The following is a 21,751-nucleotide window of genomic DNA, read 5'->3' as shown; positions in this document are numbered from 1 at the left end:
CATAACCTGTTTATCTTTGGCATTTTGGTCATTTTTACGCTGGATCAGAACCTCCAGCAGTGGTTCTGATCCAGCTCTGAGTCTTCTGCTCTTCAGCAGATCATTTGTTTAAAACCTGAACTTCATGGATCAAGAGATGATTCTGAATCAGGAGCCAGACCTGGAGGAGGTCCGAACAGAACCATGTGCAGAGCTTTGAGCTGCAGCTTCTGAGTGTGACTTCGGTCCAGAATCTTCAGCAGCACCACAGTCAGAGAGGAGTTCTTCACTGCCAGCCTGCAGTGAGGAGAAGAGTTCTGTTCTGACCCAGTTCTGGATTACAAACGTCCCCCTGACCCATTTGAATGATTTAGCCGATTCAGGACGAGAACCAGGATGTCTATATCACCTTCATCAGCTCAGATCAAATCCAACACAACGTGCTTTACAGTAGATGCAACACACACACACACACACACGTCTTTCTATCATAGTGAGGACCCTCCATTGACTTTCATTCATTTTTGTGATTTCACCATGCCTAACCCATACCCCAACCATAACCAACGCAGATCTATTCCTAACCTTAACCTCAACTACAACTTAATTCACACTATACCTCTAACTTTTATAGTAAGCTTCTAAAAAAAGTGAGGACCAAAAAAATGTCCACACTTTGTAGGGAAAATGTTCAAAATGGTCCTCAGTAAGTAGTATGTACAAGAACACACACACACACACACACACACACACACACACACACACACACACACACACACACACACACACACACACACACACACACACACACACACGAGGCTGAGGTAAAAGTAAACAAACTTTTTTCTAAAATGAAAACTAGAGAATGATATTAAAAGAGAAGACCTAACCAGGTTTGTGAAAAGTGTTTATTGTGGCTGCTTCCCACTGTCGCTGCATGCTTGCTTAGGATTGCTGTAAAGACTCTGACACTAGTCAGTGACTCGATGCGACCTGCAGGGTTCCTTATATAGGAAACTTGTTACTGATCGGCTTACTGACCTGACCTGCATTGTTTACTGTGTGAAGGTCCTTGAGACGACTGGTCCTGATTTGCTGTTACAGAAATAAACTGAATTGAATCTTAGGACAGGAGTGATGTGTCCTGATTTCTTTCACCCGATCAGAATACGAGCAGCAGCATACTGAGTGAGGCCCGTTAGCAGGCCATTGCAATAATCCAACCCACGAGTTATGAATGCAATGCATGAATTCATTTTTGATAGAGTATGCTTAAATGAGAAGAAGAACGTTGTCTCTGAGCATTGGAACCTAATACCAGGATTTTTGTTTTATCTAGATTTATTTGTAAGAAGTGTTCTGACATCCATGCATTCATGTCCTTTATGCGTTGTGTAAGGGGGTCAAGGAGACCTGTATCACCAGGAAACCATTACACGTAGAACTGAAAATCATCTGCATAGTTATGATCATTCACATTTACTGACACTCTGGATGACGTGCACAAGTGGAAGCATATACAGATTAAATTACAGAGGACCAAGAATCAAACCCTGAGGACCAAGAATCAAACCCTGAGGTGCACCACAAGAAACCCCCACGTTTTAGAGTTAAACCCTCCTGATACGAATGACCGCCTGTCTCTAAGGTATGTTTGAAACCATTTAAGAACTGGACCAGGGAAGCCAAACCAGTGTTCAGATAATCAGCTGTTCCCACTCGAGGCCCGGGTCCAGTACAGTGTCATTACCTGGGCAGAGATTTCCCATCCAGCTGGTGGTTCCTGAAGCTGTCAGCGTACTGAGGAAGTTCCACGCTGTTGGAGAGCCAGTCTTCCACCTGCTGCACCGTCCAGTTATAACCTACACACACACACACACACACACACACGATGACCCCAAACAGAACCGCTCCTTCCTCGGGAACATCACAGCTCTTCATCACTTCCTATCATCATCTTACATTCCGGAAAACCGAGGGAAAAATGCTCTGGTGTAAAAATAGACGTGAATCTTTCCAGTGTTCCTGTTTGGACCTTTGTCCCGGTCCTGCCTAGGTAGCATGCCTGTTTTATTTCTCCTTTCAGCTCATACAGGATCTGTTTTCTTTGCAGATAAAATAAACAAACTGACGAAGCACTGGTTCCGCCTCTTCCTCACCTTCTGAGCTCTTCCAGGCGTTCCACATGTCCTCCACGCTGATGTGTGGGTCGGTTCTGTGGAAGCTGCTGTGTTTGGCTTTGGGGTCATGGAAGTTCAGGTCCTCCCTGATGAACTGAGGAAGACGAGGGCTTATCGACAGGACTTCAGCTCCAAAGGGACAAACAGGATGTGTCCGTGTCTCACCTCGTCAGTTTCTGTGGCGTCCACCATCCCATCAGCGTCATCGTCCATCAGCTTGTGGATGCTGCGGATTGCCTCGAAGCTCAGGAGGGAGTTGTCATCTCGGCAGAGCAGCGGGTCGAGGACACACAAGTCTACGAGACACAAACATGGAAGGGTCTACTCACGGGTATCTAACCAGAAACTCCTCAAGTCTCCATCAGTCCCAGTAGAAACACCAATGTGTGACCATCAGAGCTTCTGCCACTGTTCTAGTTTTCACCCAGCAGCTGGGGAGTGTTACCGTGGTGACCACACATCTGTGCATGTTTGAAGTGTGAACCGTGTAAAACAGAACTGATGGCTGACAGCTAGACCAGCCTCACAGCCTCAGCTATAGATCTATAACAGAAGCTAGGAGAGGTCCATGTCACCTGATCTAAACACTTTGTTGCTTTTGGTTTATTTCTAATCCCACTCATTCCAAACAGCACTACGAGGTTACGGTTCGTTGTCCGGAGTCCCGACATCAACAGACTCCTGGTGATGATGAAGTATATTCTCCCCCATATAAATACGCTTCTGATTGACTTTTTATTATTTAAAGGTCAAGCTTTGATGCAGAAACAGCTTTTGGGGGCAGCAAAATAAAAACAAAACCTTGTGTGTTTTTACTGTTGGTAATTCTATTTGAAATCTAAACATACATTTGAAAATAAAGAATGTTTTTGGACACATCTGGACTAATTATTTAGAGAAGTATGGAAAATGTTTGAGGTAGATGTTGTCGTGGAAGACGAGTTTCACATGTATGGTCCCCAGGATGGGCTTTAATTTAGAAATTCGCCTAAGATGGTAGAAGCAGGACTTAACTGTGCTGTTGACCTTAGCGTTCATCTTCAGAACCGGGTCAATTTTTACTCCCGGGTTTAAAGCAGAGGAGGAGAGTGGAGTCAGGTGACGGGGTCGCTCTGTTTTCGGGACTAAAAACAATGACCTCTGTTTTAGGGCCATTCAGATGGAGTAAGTTCTCAGCCAACCATTCCTTTACATCGTGAAGACAGTCAAACAGGCTTAGTGTAATCGGTGGATTTAAGAGAAAAATAGATTTGGCAGTCGTCTGCATATACTGTTGATGGTATGAAACAGCATGCTGTCTGAGAATTGCTCCTAAAGGCAGAATATAGAGGGACAACAGTAACGGGCCGAGAATGGAACCTTGAGGGACCCCCCAAGGAAAGAAAGACTGACTGGGATTAATAGTCGTCCAGCATGACCCTGATGGTCCTGTTAGAAAACTACGAGCGGAACCAGCCAAGGGCCAAACCTGAGATGCCAGTCCAAGTGAGTAGTCTGGAGGTCAGGATTTTATATGATTGATCGTATCAATGGCTGCTGATAGATCAATTAGTATCAGAACCACATGGGTCCCTGAATCCAAAGCCATATAGATATTGTAATGTCCAGCAATGGTCAGTTTTAGGTACTGTTTGACCATTCAACATCTGGTCAAAAAGGACACACGAGACTGCATGTGTCCCCTTTTAAATCAGCCTGCCTTCATCCCACCAGCTGGAACTCAGAGCCTGCAGCTCTGACAGAGATAGTGAAATCATGACAATAAACATTCTCTCCTCACAGAGCACCCTCTTATCTAAGTCTCGATGCTTCACAGAAGAGGAAGATTTTAAAATTAAAGATGAACTTCCACAACTAATAAAGTTAAATAATCATTAAATGACATTTGTTTATTGCTACTTATAATAATTATAAAATTATTTAATGTTTCATTAATCTGTGCTCAATGACATATGTTTCAGCATGTTTTACTTGATGAGGTCATAACATTTGCACTCACACAAGAACAAGTAAGGTAAAGTTAAATCCCATACATAACCTTTACCCCAGTTCAGAGCCTCAGGTGTCAAAGAAGGTGTGTGTTTCTGAGATTCTTGGTAATACAGGGTTCCCACGCGTCCTGGAAAACCTGGAAAATTATAGTCCAATTTTCCAGTCATGGAAAACACATGGAAAATGGGGGGAATTGCAAAATGTCCTGGAAATTTTTATGAGTTGTCCTGGAAAATAATTTTCCCTCCTTGTGGATAAACAAACGGATTAAACATTTTGGGCAATATTGGGCTGTAGCGCTTCTCCTTTCATTTCTACATCTAGCTGGCACAGTGCCCCACATGACGCTTCCAACCAATCAGATTGCATATTCCTCTTCAGTTCCAGTTCCACTTCTGTTTTTCCAACTGACTTTTTTGCTAGATTTACAGATTTTTCACCCCTAGATTTATTTATCCAAAGAAGGGCCAAAAGTAGCGACTTGGTTCACGAGTATTGCTTTATCGCAGTTTATAGAGTGAGAGGTTTTTCTCCTTCTCTCTGTTGAGTGACAAAGGAGCAGCGGAGAGCTTTTGTTTTTGTCACTCATGCGTTGAGACGAGCGAACATGACGAGAGCTTCGGGATAGCAACGGATAGCAGGTAGTCTAGGGGACCCGCGCTCCACTCAGTAATTCATACTTGTTCTATCGTCCGACAGCAAAAACAAAAATATGTGAATGAGAAAAATGTCATGAATTTGATTCTATCAAAAATACTAAGTATGTGCTCAGAGGACAGAGCCTCAGCTGTTCATACTGTTTTTAGCTAGCTACACAGACCAAAGCCAGGAGGCAGTGAGAACTGAAGACTGGCATGGTCATTTGAACAAAGTTGTTAACGTAATTAAATTGAATTCAACACGGCTAAATTAATAACTAGAATGATTTTAAGTGGTAACTATATATTTATCATAGTAATGCTACGTACAGTCCAGACAAAAAAGGTAGCGAACAACTACAAGTACTTATCTCTGAGGTAGAAAAAAAATATTTTTTCAGGTCCAATATGTCTGTGCTGTTAGCGGGAGATATTAGCCTAGTCATCTACCCTTAATCTTGTTTCTGGATGACTGGACTAACCTAAAATGACCAATACTGGAACAACAAAATGCAGTTTAACATCCAACTATGTGAAATAAGCAGTAAAGTGTAATGCGGTGTGTACAATAAGTATAATACATAGAATATGAAAGATATGAAAGAGATAAGGTTTGAAAAGCAGGCCTAATTTATTGAATAAACAGTCAATATAAACAGTAACAATCTTTCAAAATATGTCTTTGTGTCCTTTAAAGGCAGGAGTGAGTGATGTCAGGAAGACGGTGCAAATTCAAAACTTTTCAAAACTGGCTTTTTGCTAGCCCCAAGACTCTCTGCCTGTGTGTTGGGGTTTACCCCGGGGGACGAGAGGGTAGCTTCCCTGTGCCTTCGGATCGGGGAACGGTCCTGACTGTTGTTTGCGCTGATGGGCTAAATATCAGTTCAGAGTACCCACCCTATTTGTAGTCCCTGGGACAAGTGCTAGATAGTGCTCCATCAGGGAACTCCATTGTCCTGCTGGGGGACTTCAATGCTCACGTGGGCAATGACAGCATGACCTGGAGGGGTGTGACTGGGAGGAACGGCCTGCCTGATCTGAACTCGAGTGGTGTTTCATTAGTGGACTTCTGTGCAAGCCGCAGTTTGGCCATAACGAACACCATGTTCGAACATAAGTGTACCGATGGATGCCCATCGGTACACTTGGTACCAGGGCAGCCTAGGTCGCAGGTCGATGATAGACTTTGTAGTCTTATCATCTGAGCTACGGCCGTATGTTTTGGACACCCGAGTGAAGAGCGGAGCGGAGCTGTCAACTGATCACCACCTGGTGGTGAGTTGGATCAGATGGCAGGGGAAGATGCTACATAGACCTGGCAGACTCAAACGCATAGTGAGGGTCTGCTGGGAACGCCTGACAGAAGAACTTGTCAAGACGGTCTTCACCTCCCACCTCCAGCAGAGCTTTGACCGTGTCCCGAGAGCAGTGGGGGACATTGACTCCGAGTGGGCCTTGTTCCACTCTGCGATTGTTGAGGCGGCTGTTGCTAGCTGTGGTCGCAAGGTGGCCGGTGCCAGTCGTGGTGGCAACCCCAGTAACCGCTGGTGGACACCAGAGGTTCGGGGAGCCGCCAGGCTGAAGAAGGAGGCCTACAAGGCGTGGCTGGTCTGTGGGTCTCCGGAGGCAGCAGACAGGTACCGGATATCCAAGCAGGATGCAGCAGTGGCAGTTGACAAAGCAAAAACTCGGGCGTGGGAGGAGTTTGGTGAGGCCATGGAGAAAGACTAAGAGGTTCTGGCAAACTGTCCGGCGCCTCAGGAGAGGAAGGCAGTAACTTGCTCACACTGTTTACAGTGGAGATGGGGAGCTGCTGACGTCAACTGGGGCTATAGTCGGATGGTGGACGGAATACTTTGAGGAGCTCCTCAATCCCTCCAACGCGCATTCCGAGGAGAAACCAGAGCCAGGAGACCTGGAGATGGACTGTCCAATCTCGGGGGCAGAAGTTGCTGAGGTAGTCAAACAACTACACAGTGGCGGAGCACCGGGGGCGGATGAGATTCGCCCTGTGTATCTCAAGGTTATGGATGTTGTAGGGCTGTCGTGGTTGACACATCTCTGCAACATTGCGTGGTCATTGGGGGCAGTTCCTGTGGAGTGGCAGACCGGGGTGGTGGTCCCCATCTTTAAGAAGGGTGACCTGAGGGTGTGTTCCAACTATAGGGGGATCACACTCCTCAGCCTCCCTGGAAAGGTCTACTCCAAGGTACTGGAGAGGAGGGTCCGATCGATAGTTGAATCTCAGATTGAGGAGGATTTATGTGGTTTTCGTCCTGGCCGTGGTACTGTGGAACAAGCTCTATACCCTTACAAGGGTGATGGAGGGGGCATGGGAGTTTGCCCAACCAATTCACATGTGTTTTTTTGGATTTGGAGAAGGCTTATGACCGTGTCCCTAGGGGTACCCTGTGGGGGACGCTCCAGGAGTATGGGGTTGGTGGCTTTCTATTAAGGGCCATTCAGTCCCTTTACCAGAGGAGCATGAATTTGGTCCGCATAGCCGGGAGTAAGTCGGACCTGTTCCCGGTGAGGGTTGGACTCCGCCAGGGCTGCCCTTTGTCACTGGTTCTGTTCATTACCTTTATGGACAGAATTTCTAGGCGCAGCCGTGGTGTGGAGTGTGTCGAGTTTGGTGGCAGGAGAATCTCGTCTCTGCTTTTTGCGGATGATGTGGTCCTCCTAGCTTCATCCAGCTCTGACCTTCAGCTCTTGCTGGGTAGGTTTGTGGCCGAGTGTGAAGCGGCTGGGATGAGGATCAGCACCTCCAAATCTGAGACCATGGCTCTCGACCGGAAAATGGTGGCTTGCCAACTCTGGGTCGGGACAGAGGTCCTACCTCAAGTGGAAGAGTTTAAGTATCTCGGGGTCTTGTTCATGAGTGAGGGTAGGAGGGATCGGGAGATCGACAGGCGGATTGGTTCGGCGTCTGCAGTGACGCGGACGCTGAGCCAATCTGTCGTGGTGATGAGGGAGCTGAGCCAGAAAGCCAGGCTCTCGATTTACCGGTCGATCTGCGTCCCAATCCTCACCTATGGTCATGAGCTTTGGGTAATGACCGAAAGAACAAAATCACGGATACAAGCGGCCGAAATGAGTTTCCTCCATAGGGTGGCCGGGCTCAGCCTTAGAGATAGGGTGAGGAGCTCGGACATTCGGGAGGTACTCGGAGTAGGACCGCTGCTCCTCCGGATCGAAAGGAGTCATTTGAGGTGGTTTGGGCATCTGGTCAGGATGTCTCCTGGATGCCTCCCTGGGGAGGTGTTTCGGGCATGTCCTGCTGGCAGGAGGCCCCCGGGTTGACCCAGGACACGTTGGAGAGGTTACATCTCCAATCTGGTCCGGGAACGCCTTGGGGTCCTGCCAAAGGAGCCGGGAACGCCTTGGGGTCCTGCCAAAGGAGCTGGTGGAGGTGGTTGGGGAGAGGACAGTCTGGAGCTTCCTAGTTGGGATGCTGCCCCCGCGACCTGGACCCGGATAAGCGGAGGAAGACGATGACGATTTCAATCAGCACAGTGAATTAACCTGGTTCAGTTGCTGAACAGAACAAAAACATGACATGGAGATGACTTGATGATGCCACAATGTCACATCTCTGGTATGAACTAAAGTAGAGAATAACTTCTGTTTTAGTTGTGTTGCATTGTAAGTAGAGGAAAGCAGGTGGGATTGTGAAAGACAAAAATCTTTCCACAACTATATTGTCAAAATAACAGTATAGGCAGGTACAATATCATATCTGTTTCTAAATATATCGGGATATCGGCAAACCGTAGTTATGATAACTTGACTTGTACACTGAAAAAGTCTTGAAAATGTCCTGGAAAGGTCCTGGAAAATAATTTCAAGAAAAGAGTGGGAACCCTGTAATATCCCTCAAACTTGTCAACCTCTGGTTGGCTACACAATCCATAACATGAGATCCTTAAAACTGGATCACTCTTTGTGATTCAGCAGTTCTAGAGTAGCTTCAGGCCAGCCACCTGAAGCAAAACCCTCTTTAACCCACCAAAGCTTTTGACACGTGGTCAAAAAATTTTCGCACCTGCAAAGCTGATAAAGCAAACGGTTCTTGCAGAGCAAGCTGAGATTGTTTAGACTCCTTAAGAGTCGACCAGAGCCGTGCGGTTCCATCCGTCTGTGACCCGAGACATCTCTGGACTGAAGAGTCGGTGCCACGGTATTCTACAGCCCTCCGGTGCCACCTTCAGATCCACCAAGAGGGTCTCTATAACGGGTAATGTGGACACAAAGATAGCATCGGATGTGGGTTTTTGATAATAATCAACTCATAGCTTAATGCAAACCAAATTATTTTACATCCAGAATCCAGCTTTCCGAGATACGGAAGTTCTGACTAACATCGCATTCACACATAGGTTTCCTACGTCACATCTAGTTCCATCCATCACAGTAAATGCTTAGTTAATTTGTCATGTTTTAATTGTTGGTAAAATAAATTCTTACTTTTATAAACCTGACTGTTTTATGAATCAAAACGAAGTGTGCACAATCCCCTAATAAGTAAAGAATCCTAGAATCTTCTGATTAAAGCACAACAAAGACCAGGCAGGGTGATATTCTATATTTAGATTCCAGAACTGCGCTGCTCTGGGTGGCTGCATGTTGGAGTAGCTCTGTTGACTATTTAATACAAACCACTTGTTCAGAGGCAACCTGTGACAAGAAGAACTGTGAGAAAATGGTCACAGGACACTGAAGAAGCCCTGCAGGGTTGTTTTGAGACCACAGATTGGATGACTCTCTGCCAAGGATATGAAGAGGACATCAATGCCATGACTGGATGTGTCACTAACTATATAAACTTTTGTGTGAACAACATCATACCCACCAGAACAGTGAGATGCTTCGCTAATAACAAACCCTGGATCACCAGTGAACTGAAGAATCTGCTAAATAAGAAATAAAGAGCTTTCAAGGAGGGGGACGGGGAATTATTGAGTAGTATACAGAAGCAACTGACAATCAAGATCAGAGACAACAAGGAGGCATACAGAAAGAAGTAGGAGAACAAACTACAGAGGAACAATATCAGAGATGTCTGGTCAGGGATGAAGAAGATCACAGGCTTCAAGCAGAGGAAGGATTGCACAGATGGCAGCCTGGACACAGCCAATGATCTGAACAAGTTCTTCAATAGGTTCAGTTCAGGAAAAAACCCAGCATCCTCCTCGCCTGTCCCCAGCCAATCAGACATCCCATCCTCCTCTGATCCAACATTTTCCTGTCACACGCCAGCTCTTTTGTCCTCTAACGCAGTCGAGGACTCTTCTGGTTCTATAAATCTGTATTCAACCAAGTCAGGAGATGCTGCTGCCCCATTTACCTCCCCCTCCCACCTATCTGTCTCTAGAAGTCAGGTGAAGAGACAGCTGGAGAGACTGAACAGGAACAAGGCTGCAGGTCCAGATGGTGCCAGCCCCAGGGTACTGAAGGCCTGAGCAGAGCAGCTCTGTGGGATTCTGCAGCACCTCTTCAACCTCTGCCTGGCCCAGGAGAAGGTTCCAGTCCTGTGGAAGACATCCTGCCTTGTTACAGTTCCAAAGAAAACTCGTCAATGATGACTGCAGACCGGTTGCCCTGACATCCCACATCATGAAGGTCCTGGAGAGACTCCTGTTGGTCCACCTGAATAAGCAAACTAGAACATATCAGGACCCGCTGCGGTTTGCTTATCGCCATGGAGTTAGAGTTGAAGATGCCATCATCCAGCTGCTTCAACCAACCCACTGTCATCTGGACAAAGCAGGCAGCACAGTGAGGGTCATGCTCTTTGATTTCTCCAGCGCATTTAACACAATCCAGCCTGATGTATTTTGCCAGAAACTCCAGAAGACACAGGTGGGGGCCTCAACTATCGCCTGGATTAAAGACTACCTGACAAACAGACCACATGCTTTCGTTCTTTTTTAAACACAGAAACAGTTTTGTTTACCTGTTTGTAGCTACGGTTTCGCCGACAGCTGCCGGCTTCTTCAGGCTGACGCTGATGGTGGCGCGTCACTTCCTTCTCCGTTAATCTGCGGGCAGCAGAGGACGTTGTCGCCCTCTACTGCCCGCTCTCCCCTCTCCGACGATGCAGTCCCATGCGTGGTCCAGCGTGTAAACTCCGTCGTCCCTGTTCATGGTCCCACATCCACGTCTCCTTATCTCTATTGCTTCCTTGATCCATCTTTTGTATTTTTGTTGTTCAGTGGTTATGATCCGTGTGCTGTCCCAGTCCATTATATGGTTTTCTCTTAAGCAATGATCTGTTACGGCTGACTTTTTTATTGTACTTTCTGCTTCTTCTTTTGCTGCTCTTGTGTGTTTACGATTTGCCTCTTTCTCGCACTCCTTTCTGTGTTCTATTGTCCGTGTGTTGAGTTGGCGTCCGGTTTCTCCTATGTATGTTTTATTGCATATTTTGCATGGGATTTCGTAGATGACTCCACATTTTTGTCCAGCTGATATTTTGTCCTTTGGGTGACAAAAGAGAAAAGAAAAGACAAAATATCAGCTGGACAAAAATGTGGAGTCATCTACGAAATCCCATGCAAAATATGCAATAAAACATACATAGGAGAAACCGGACGCCAACTCAACACACGGACAATAGAACACAGAAAGGAGTGCGAGAAAGAGGCAAATCGTAAACACACAAGAGCAGCAAAAGAAGAAGCAGAAAGTACAATAAAAAAGTCAGCCGTAACAGATCATTGCTTAAGAGAAAACCATATAATGGACTGGGACAGCACACGGATCATAACCACTGAACAACAAAAATACAAAAGATGGATCAAGGAAGCAATAGAGATAAGGAGACGTGGATGTGGGACCATGAACAGGGACGACGGAGTTTACACGCTGGACCACGCATGGGACTGCATCGTCGGAGAGGGGAGAGCGGGCAGTAGAGGGCGACAACGTCCTCTGCTGCCCGCAGATAAACGGAGAAGGAAGTGACGCGCCACCATCAGCGTCAGCCTGAAGAAGCCGGCAGCTGTCGGCGAAACCGTAGCTACAAACAGGTAAACAAAACTGTTTCTGTGTTTAAAAAAGAACGAAAGCATGGATTTACAAAGACACAGCAAGAACACACCTAAGATGTTCAAACAGACCACAGTTTGTGAGGCTGAAGAACTGCACGTCAAACCAGGCGATCAGTAACATTGGAGCACCACAGGGGACTGTACTCTCACCATTCCTTTTCACCCTGTACACCTCAGACTTCCAGTACAAATCAGAGACCTGTCATCTACAGAAATACTCAGATGACTCTGCAGTTGTCGGGTGTATCAGAGATGGACAGGAAGCTGAGTATAGAGAACTGGTGGAGCGCTTTGTGGCATGGTGTGGAAACAATCATCTGACCTTGAACGTGAACAAAACAAAGGAGATGATTTTAGACTTCAGAAGAAACAGGGTGGAGTCAAACACTGTTTCCATCATGGGAGAAGAAGTGGAGGTGGTTGAGGAATACAAATACCTTGGAGTTCACCTGGACAATAGACTGGACTGGAGAAAGAACAGCGAAGCCATTTACAAGAAGGGGCACAGCAGACTGCACTTCTTGAGGACGCTTAGTGTCTGTAGCAAGATGCTGCAGATCTTCTACAAGTCTGTTGTTGAGAGTAGTCTCTTCAACGTCTGTTGGGGTAGCAGCATCAGAAGCAGGGACCTGAAAAGGCTCAACAGCCTAATAAAAAAGGCTGGTTCTGTTTATGTATTTAGCAGACGCTTTTGTCCAAAGCGACTTACAAGTGATAATCGGCATATTGCCCTTGAGGCTAACAACAACAACAACATTGACATCAGTCATGGAGAGTAGGGAACAAGGAGTGGACAGTAGAGGGGGGGACGAGTGCAGGCAAGGTGCTAGTTAAGAAGATGCTCTCTGAAGAGCAGGGTCTTCAGGAGTTTCTTGAAAATTGAAAAGGAAGCCGCAGTTCTGGTAGTGCTTGGAAGGTCATTCCACATTTGTGGAACGATGCATGAGAAAAGTCTGGATTGTCCTGAGTGTGGTGTAGGCACTGCTAGCCGACGATCCTGTGATGACCGGAGCGGCCGGGCCGAGACGTAAGCCTTTGCAAGAGGATTCAGGTAGATGGGAGCCGTACCGTCTCGGACTTTGTATGCTAGTGTTAGCAATTTGAATTTGATGCGTGCTGCTAGCGGTAGCCACTGGAGCTCAATGAACAGAGGGGTGACTTGTGCTCTTTTTGGCTGATTGAAGACCAGACGCGCCGCTGCGTTCTGGACCATTTGTCTCACAGTACAGCCTGGAAGACCAGTTAGAAGGGCATTGCAGTAATCGAGGCGGGAGATGACAGTAGATTGCACCAGGAGATTGCAACATTAATCAATTTCCCTCTGGGATTAATAAAGTATTTTTGAATTGAATTGAATTGAGCTGGGTGGCATGTTGTGTTAGGTATGGTCTGATCTTTCGCATGTTATACAACGCAAAGCGGCATGAACGGGCAACAGAGGCAACATGATCTTTAAAGGTCAGGTGTTCAATCACAACACCCAGATTTCAAACTGCCTTTGAAGGAGCCAGAGATAGGAAGTCACTTTGGATGAGATATTGTGCTGTTCTGGGGATGACTGTGGAACCACTGGAGGAGATAATGCAAAGAAGGATTCTCCAGAGAATCAAGAAAATTATGGACAACCCTGAGCATTCTCTTCTCAAGACTGTCCGACAACGGAAGAGTGTCTTCAGTCAGAGGATTCTTCAGTTTCGCTGCAACACTGACCGCTACTGGAGATCCTTCCTGCCAACAGCCATTGTAATATACAACAACTCTTTGATGACTTGATTATTATTATTATTCTGAGCTAATACAGCAACCAATTTCCCTCTGGAATTAATAAAGTATTTTTGAACTGAATTGAATTGAATTTAGGTAGAGTATTACAGCTTATTGGTCATAAGTAGAGGTAAAATATCTATTGAGCTCTTAAAGCACTCAATTTACCAAACCCTACAATATCGTTAAACAAATGCACACAAGCAGATTCTGTGCCATGATGTTTTCTAAACCCAGACTGAAAATGTCCATTACTTGATGGTCACTTAGACGTATTATTAGCTTTTAATGCACAAATTTTTCCAAGTACCTTTGATAGAAATGGTAATTTGGAAATTGGTTGGAGATCTGAAAAAATTGTGGGACTGAGACCAGGTTTTTTAGTCCATTCTGCGGACTTCCTGATAGTAATGAATTGCAGTAATCCAGTCTTGTTGTAATAAATGCATGAACTAGTTTTTCAGCATCACTCCTGGAAAGGATGCTTCTAATCTTAGCAATATTCCGAAGGTGGAAAAAGGAAATCCTACAAACCTGTTAAACATGGGAATTTAATGACATGTCCTGGTTGAAGAAAACATAAAGGTTCCTTACTTTGTTCTCAGAGACTAATTTAATGCCATTCAGGTCAGGTGATTGACTAAGCAATTTCCTTTTCTGGATTTCAGGTCCAAAGATGAGAACTTAAGTCTTGTCTTGATTTAAAAGCAAAAAGTTTAGAGTCATCCAAATTTTTAATGTCTTCAAGACAGGCCTGTAATCTAACTAACAGATTAGGTTCATCAGGGTTAATGGATAAATATAACTGAGTATCGTCAGCATAACAGTGGAAGTTTATCCCATGCTGTCTAATGATTTTACCAATTGGGAGCATATATATAGTAAAAAGAATTGGCCCAAGCACTGAACCCTGTGGTACACCACAAGTAACCCTGGAGTATGAAGAAGATTTGTCATGTACATTTACAAAATGAAATCTGTCAGACAGGTAGGATTTAAACCAGCTTAGCGCTGTTCCTTTGATCCCTACAACATGTTCAAGACTTTCTAAAAGAACATTGTGATCAACTGTGTCAAAGGCAGCACTGAGATCTAAGAAGACTAGAACAGGCACAAGATTCTTATCTGAGGCCATAAGAATATCATTTGTAACTCTCACTAATGCAGTTTCAGTGCTGTGATACTCTCTAAAACCAGACTGAAATTCCTCAAACAGAGCATTAGTGTTTAAATGTTCACATAGTTGGATGGCCACTATTTTCTCCAGGACTTTGGATAAAAATGGAAGGTTAGATATTGGTCTATAATTCATTGGGTCATCTGGATCCAGAGAAGGCTTCTTAAGTGAAGGTTTGATTACAGCAACCTTAAAATCCTGTGGTACGTATCCATCTACTAAGGATAGATTGATTATATCTAGAATGGGGGCAGTAACCAAAGGAAGTGCATCTTTAAATAATTTGGTTGGAATTGGATCCAAAATACAAGTTGAAGGTTTAGATGAAGCTAATATTTTTGATAACTCTGAAAGCTCAACTGGATCAAAACGGTTCAAGCACAGATGAGGTTCTAGAGTCACCTCTGATGCTGCCTCACTTACTGAGGAAGAAGAAATCGCATTAGGGAGGATGCTAAAGATTTTGTTTCTAATAGAATTAATTTTACTCGTGAAAAATCCCATGAAGTCATTGCTGCTAAGGGCTAAGGGAATAGATGGTTCAGAGCTATGATTCTGTGTAAGTTTGGCAACTGTACTGAAAATAAATTTAGGATTATTCTTATTCTCCTCAATTAGCGATGAAAAATATGTGGTTTTAACATAGACGGCTCAAAGTAGTGATGCTCTCTGTTAACTCAGCTCTCCCTGCGCGTGCATGTTAGAAGGCGCGGCTTTCAGCTCTTTCAGGACGGGTGGGGGAGGAGCAGTAGCCATTCAAATTTCAAAATCTTCTCCGCTTCATGAGGTGAATCCTGTAGACCACAGCTTTAAGCAACTGGAGACCTGCACGTGACTTATTCTGAAAGTTTTGAAGCCTTATTTTCTTCAAGTGCACTTTGCTGAAGACCGAGGGGTATTATTGGGATTGGGCCTTTGTTACCTGAAGCTTGGGCTGGGCGATATATCGATATTCTTTAAATATCGGTATAATTTTTAAACAAGATATAAGATGACTTTATATCTTTATATCGATATAACTGGCCAAACTGCTATGCTAGCGATTAGCCGCTATGCTAGCGACATGTTGCTCCGTCTCTAAGCGGCTATTACGTGTATTCTCACAAGTTTGCTCAGTCTGAGAGCCTCTGGGTAAATGTGCTGCTCTAAACTTTGCATTTGGCCTCCTGGTTTTTAATTATTTGGGGACGTTCAATGCCAACGGAGTTCTGTTTTCCATCCTGCTTGTGCGGAGAGACGAGCCAAACCCCTCCCTCCCCTGTGTAATGAGGATACGGCTACGGAAAGCCGGAGTGACCAAATGACCTGAAACATATTGTAAGGGTTTGACTAGTAAACTATAGGGTTACCGTTTTATTTTAAAGGCAAACTCAACGGGTGAGAAATGTTCCGGTTCCGTTTTTTTCCGCTCTGGTTTCCTATGCTAGTAAATATTCCGTTACGAGTGATTCTGATGAAAAAGTTGAGTTTGTAAGGTGTGGGTTATGGCGACAGTAGCCTGAAAATAACACTCATAAAAGAGCAACCAGAGACTCTGAATCATTACAGTATAATCGCTGATATGAGCCAACACTGCTAACTAATAACTAACAACTAGTTAATAACTAGTTTTTCTAATAACTAATAACTCCATGGTGCATGACCCATGTGATCTTCAGTAGATGCAATTACATCATCGTACATTTAGCTTAACATGATGATTTTTTTTTCTCTGGACAAGACCTATACAATATGGGCCACCTCTAGATGAAATTTAAATAATTTTACATTAATTATAAATATATAATTAAAAAGTGCCTGTGGGACATTTGATACACCTCTGGCTCTCAACTGTGTGTGGGTGTGTGTGTGTGTGTGTGTTAGCTGACAGCTGTACCTGTGTTACTAAAGCTCAGACTGGTAGAGAATAGGCACTACGGTTAAAGTTTGACAAGAATCAATACATTTTTATGCATCTAACCTACTGATTTATGTATATAATTTCTCAAGAGCTTGAAGTGAGTTAACTTGTCAACAGTTTACAGGAGGAAAAATATCGATATATATATCGTATATCAGAATTCAGCTTAAAGATATCGAGATATAAGTTTTGGTCCATATCGCCCAGCCCTACCTGAAGCTGTGTCGCCATTGGAAACCAGGTGTTGATGGTTTGGGTGGGTGTGGTCACTTCTGTCCAATCCACTGTGATCCCCAGTACAGAAGCTTAGCACACACACACACACCAGCCACACATCCTCCACACCTGTGGAGAAACAGGAAGACTGAGACAGGTTTTTTAAAATAAGAGCAGTACAGTTTCTGTTTAACGTTTAGACTCAAGGTTCTGAAATGTCCTTGTTGGTTTTGATGGAATGGTGTCAGAACCCACAGAACATTTGTGTAGATGGTCCAGGCTGACCCAAGTCCACCACCCCAATGCTCAGAATGATCCACTGAGACATGACAGAAGTTCTGATGATCATGTTTCCGTCACCTGTGTACGCCTCTTAGTTGGAGCAGAGATGACACCAGGTGCATTGTGGGAAGAGGACAAGCTGATAGTGCTTTGGACCAGGTTCATCTTGGAACCTTTGGACCCTGAATGTTCTTGACTCACAGGGCAGCCTTTCTCTCAAGTTTGTGAAGCCACCCAGCAAGAGACAAACATGGCAGTTCCTTCCTCATCCACTAGGGGCTGGTGTCAGAAGAGAGCAAATCCTCACTGACTCCCATGTTAAAAAAGCCAATTTCACAGCAGAAATAAACATGTTTACAGCCTGGTGCAGAACATGAGCTCATGCGGCTTGGGCCCCTGGCTCCGATCTCTGTGGTCTGAGGCAGTGCCTGTCACCTGTGGAGCTCTCTTAAGCCTAATTTATACTTCTCCGACAGGCTCGCAAGGATGGACGGAGTCGAGCTATCTTTTATAAACATCCGTCCGTTGAGACGGAGAACGCAAGTTTGTGATTGGTCAGACGTCACCATCGTCTACAGTGCTGCCATTGCACCCTCAAAAACATAAATAGAGCCGAGGATATCTAGCGGCAGACAAGGAGTGGCGTTCATGCCCATGTGGAGCTGATGGAGACGTATAAATTAGGCTTTAGGGAAACTACAGAAACTCTGCAGCTTGGCGAATTGAAAACCTTCGTTGGCTTGTGGCTGGGAAATTAACGATTGACTCAGATCCTCAACGCCTTGCTCTCAGCTCCACCTCTTTGCCCATTTTTGGATTGTCCAAGAGTGTCAAGACTTATGACACAGCCAAGATGGCGGTGATCGGAACCGCCCACCCAAGCCTCAACTCAGCCGTTTAGAAACCTATAAGTGACGTCACGGAGGGTTTGTCCATATTGACCCTATAAGCAATTAATGCTAATAAACCACTGTGATCAGAAATTATCCAGAACCCTGTCCAGCATCTGCAGGAAGTTCTGGATTAGCCAGAGGTGTTGGATCATTGGGAATGGTCCAGAATTCCACTGGAAACATGGATCTAACAGATCAGTCCTCCAGATGTTTGTTGGAGCAGCTGTTTGTGCTCCAGAATTAAAGTAAACAAGAGGACCCAGACCGTTGTCAGACCAGTAGGGGTTCTGCTGCCTTCAGAACCAGAACGTCCATGATTCAGGTTCTGGACCAGTCTACAGCAGGCCAGACCCATGTTTAATTCAGAACTTGGATGACCCGATTCTGTTAAACCCATTCAGACCTGGTTCCTCATCATTAGAATGTTTTAAAAGTTCTGGAGAGGAAACCAGAATCCAAGTGGGAGAACCTCTCCCGCTGATCCACTCTGAAGCGAGTTTTAAACAAACCCGGAAGTTCAGCTTGACTAAATGTAAACATCAAGTAGCATGATGATGCGTTCACGGTACAAAGGCTACAAAACCAACACGTGAGCTCAATAATTACCATTATTAATTCTGCTTTCTCTTTTAAACGACCCGTCTTAGTTTCATGTGAAATGTACATAAGAGTTTAACAGAGGTCAGATGTCACGCAGCTGTTTCCTAGTTTCCTACCAGCTCGCTTCACCAGCATCTTCCTCCTCTCATCAGCGGCGCCTTCTCTACCGGTCAGCCAGCAGCGGACAATGCGTTTGATCTTCAGCTCCGAGCGCGCGACTCAAACTCTCCAAGCTGAGAAAAAAAAAAAAAAACAAAAAAAAAAAAACCTGAACGATCCGCCCACGCTGCGTTCAGGGTCCCGAAAAAAGCTCAGAAAAAACAAATCTCAAATCACTGACGCAATAAACGAAATAAAACTAAAATATTAGAAAGTTTAATCCACCAACAATAAATAAAACATGAAACTTTAATAAAAAAATAAACAGTTCAGTTTTATCAAAAAAGATCAACAATTTTCTCCTTGATCATGTAGACACGAGTGTTTCACACCTGTTGTGAGAAATCGTGCTCCTCTGAAATAGTTTAAATTGAAGCTTTGATCCGTTATTCTCAGAAATTTGAGGCCAAAAGTACTTCTAAGAAACTATCATTAGATTAGATTTGAAAGTTTTTAGACTTTAAAATCAGTGATGTTTACTCCTCTCACCTAAAATCTAGAGATTCGTTGTCATGTTTAAAAACATCTTTTTGTTTCTGAATTAAGAAAAAATAGCAAAAAAAGTATAGATATTTTTCAATAAGATGCTAATGTTTGTGGAAAATTCATTAAAAACAAACATAAATAGATCTAAAAATATTACTGTTACTTTTACTGTCAAATTTTTGTGGAAAACATTCAACGGAAACTCAGGAAACCTACTTAAATCTGCATTTTTTTATTGTGGGCTAATCTATATTAATACAATGATCAGAGCCACTACAGAAGGCCCGAAGAGCCTGAGTTATGTTGTGGTAACTTGAGAGGAACAGTGAAATAGTAAAGCTTTTGTTTTTGTTGAAGTCAAGTAGAATATATAGTATACAATAAATATATGATGATAATAATAATGTTGTGTGTAACAGTGATGTAAGGCTAAAAGGCAGAATATACATATTATTTTTATCTCATTGCATTGGAACGTAACGTTGTCCCACATCTGGCCACCCTAATGTTAGCTGGTAAATTATGATGTCACAATGCTGTTGTGTGTGTGTGTACTTGTTAGCTACTCCATCCCTCTCCGTCTGCCAGGCAACAGCATTTGTTGCATTTTTCAAACATGAAGTGGGAGTGGAGTAAGCCTCTGGTAAGGGGTGACTTGCTCTTTAATAACTCGGGCAAATCTAGAGCAAATAATTCTAAATTCACAGGACTTATTGGCCATGATGAGGACTGAACAACCTCAACAGAATAGACTTAATCTGAGTGAAATTACAACTTTTTACATAACTTTCCAAATGTTAAACAAGCCTTTTTAACTCTACTTAAAAATATTTTTATGATAAAAAAAAGCATCACAAGCATGACATCATTACATTACGCCATTTTCCCATAAAAGTTCATGACAATTGTTATGAAGATAGCCTGAAGTGCAATGACTGACACGGGGGAAGAGAATAATAATGGGGAACACAATTTCGCACAACACCGGCAGGATCCTCTCATTTCCTACTTAAAGGGAAGGCAACACAGCTCTAAGTGGTGCGATGGCGCCACCGTGCGTTTTGATCGATTAAAAACACGATTTTAATCCAAATGAACAAAAATATTTAAAAAATCAAATATTTGACTTTTTATTTTAATTTTTAGTGAACATATATTTATATTTGTTCTCCCCATTTAAAAAGGGGAACTGCATGGTGTGTTCCAACTACAGGGGATCACACGCCTGAGCCTCCCTGGTAAAGTCTATTCAGGGTTCTGGAGAGGAGGGTCCGTCGGATTGTTGAACCTCAGATTCAGGAGGAGCAATGTGGTTTTCGTCCTGGCCGTGGAACACTGGACCAGCTCTTTACCCTCAGGGGGATCCTGGAGGGTGTGTGGGAGTTTGCCCAACCAGTCTACATGTGTTTGTGGATTTGGAGAAGGCGCCTGACCGCATTCTTCAGGGGGTCCTGTGGGGTACCAGGCCCTCTGATACGGGCTGTTAGGTCCCTGTAGGACCGGAGTCAGAGCTTGGTCCGCATTGCCGGCAGTAAGTCGGGATCGTTCCCAGTGGAAGTTGGACTCTGCCAAGGCTGCCGTTAGTCACGATTCTGTTCACAACCTTTATGGACAGGATTTCTAGGAGCAGCCAAGGTGTTGAAGGGATCTGTGTTGGTGGCCTGAGGATCAGGTCTCTGCTTTTTGCAGATGATGTGGTCCTGTTGGCTTCATCAGAACGTGATCTTCAGCTTTCGCTGGAGTGGTTCGCAGCTGACTGAGAAGCAGCTGCGATGAGAATCAGCTCCTCTAAATCTGAGACCATGGTCTTGAATCAGAAAAGGGTAGAATGCCTTCTCCGGGTCAGGGATGAGGTCCTGCCCCAAGTGGAGGAGTTTAAGTATCTCGGAGTCTTGTTCACGAGTGAGGGAAAACTGGAGCGTGAGATCGATAGGCGGATTGGTGCTGCATCTACAGTGATGTGGGCGTTGTACCGGTCTGTCGTGGTGAAGAGAGAGCTGAGCAAGAAGGTGAAGCTCTCGATTTACCGGTCGATCTACGTTCCTACCCTCACCTATGGTCACGAGCTTTGGGTAGTGACCAAAAGAACGAGATCACGGATACAAGCGACTGAGATGAGTTTTCTCTGCAGGGTGGCTGAGCTCTCCCTTGGAGATCGGGTGAGAAGCTTGGTCATCCGGGAGGGCCTCGGAGTAGACCCGCTGCTCCTCCACATCAAAAGGAGTCAGTTGGTGGCTCGGGCATCTGGTCAAGATGCCTCCTGGACGCCTCCCTGGTGAGATTTTCTGGGCACGTCCAACCGGGAGGAGACCTAAAGGTAGACCCAGGACACGGTGGAGGGACTATGTCTCTCAGCTGGCCAGGGAACGCCTTGGGATTCCCCTGGAGGAGCTGGCCCAAGTGGCTGGGGAGAGGGAAGTCTGGGCCTCTTTG

The 21,751-nt window shown here is 44.7% G+C and overlaps 1 protein-coding gene across 5 annotated transcripts in view; it reads right to left on the bottom strand.

Annotated features, from left to right (window-relative positions):
* stim1b (stromal interaction molecule 1b) overlaps positions 1-21,751 on the bottom strand; it is a 56,423-nt gene that overhangs the window by 8,844 nt on the left and 25,828 nt on the right. For 2 of the 5 annotated variants that reach the window (XM_015976477.3, XM_054736942.2), the window contains exons 2-6: positions 16,896-17,027; positions 2,325-2,455; positions 2,139-2,253; positions 1,730-1,841; positions 161-276 (exon numbers count right to left, since the gene is read on the bottom strand). In XM_015976477.3, coding sequence (XP_015831963.3) covers positions 161-276; positions 1,730-1,841; positions 2,139-2,253; positions 2,325-2,455; positions 16,896-17,027 — 606 coding nt within the window. Of the gene's footprint in view, positions 1-160; positions 277-1,729; positions 1,842-2,138; positions 2,254-2,324; positions 2,456-8,834; positions 10,676-16,895; positions 17,028-18,789; positions 18,907-21,751 lie in introns of those variants that run through there. The other 3 variants (XM_015976478.3, XM_054736941.2, XM_054736940.2) reach the window with 3 other exon arrangements.

This window comes from Nothobranchius furzeri, chromosome 10, assembly GCF_043380555.1.
Source record: "Nothobranchius furzeri strain GRZ-AD chromosome 10, NfurGRZ-RIMD1, whole genome shotgun sequence".
Lineage (NCBI taxonomy): Eukaryota > Metazoa > Chordata > Actinopteri > Cyprinodontiformes > Nothobranchiidae > Nothobranchius > Nothobranchius furzeri.
This window is presented reverse-complemented; position numbering and strand designations above follow the sequence as displayed.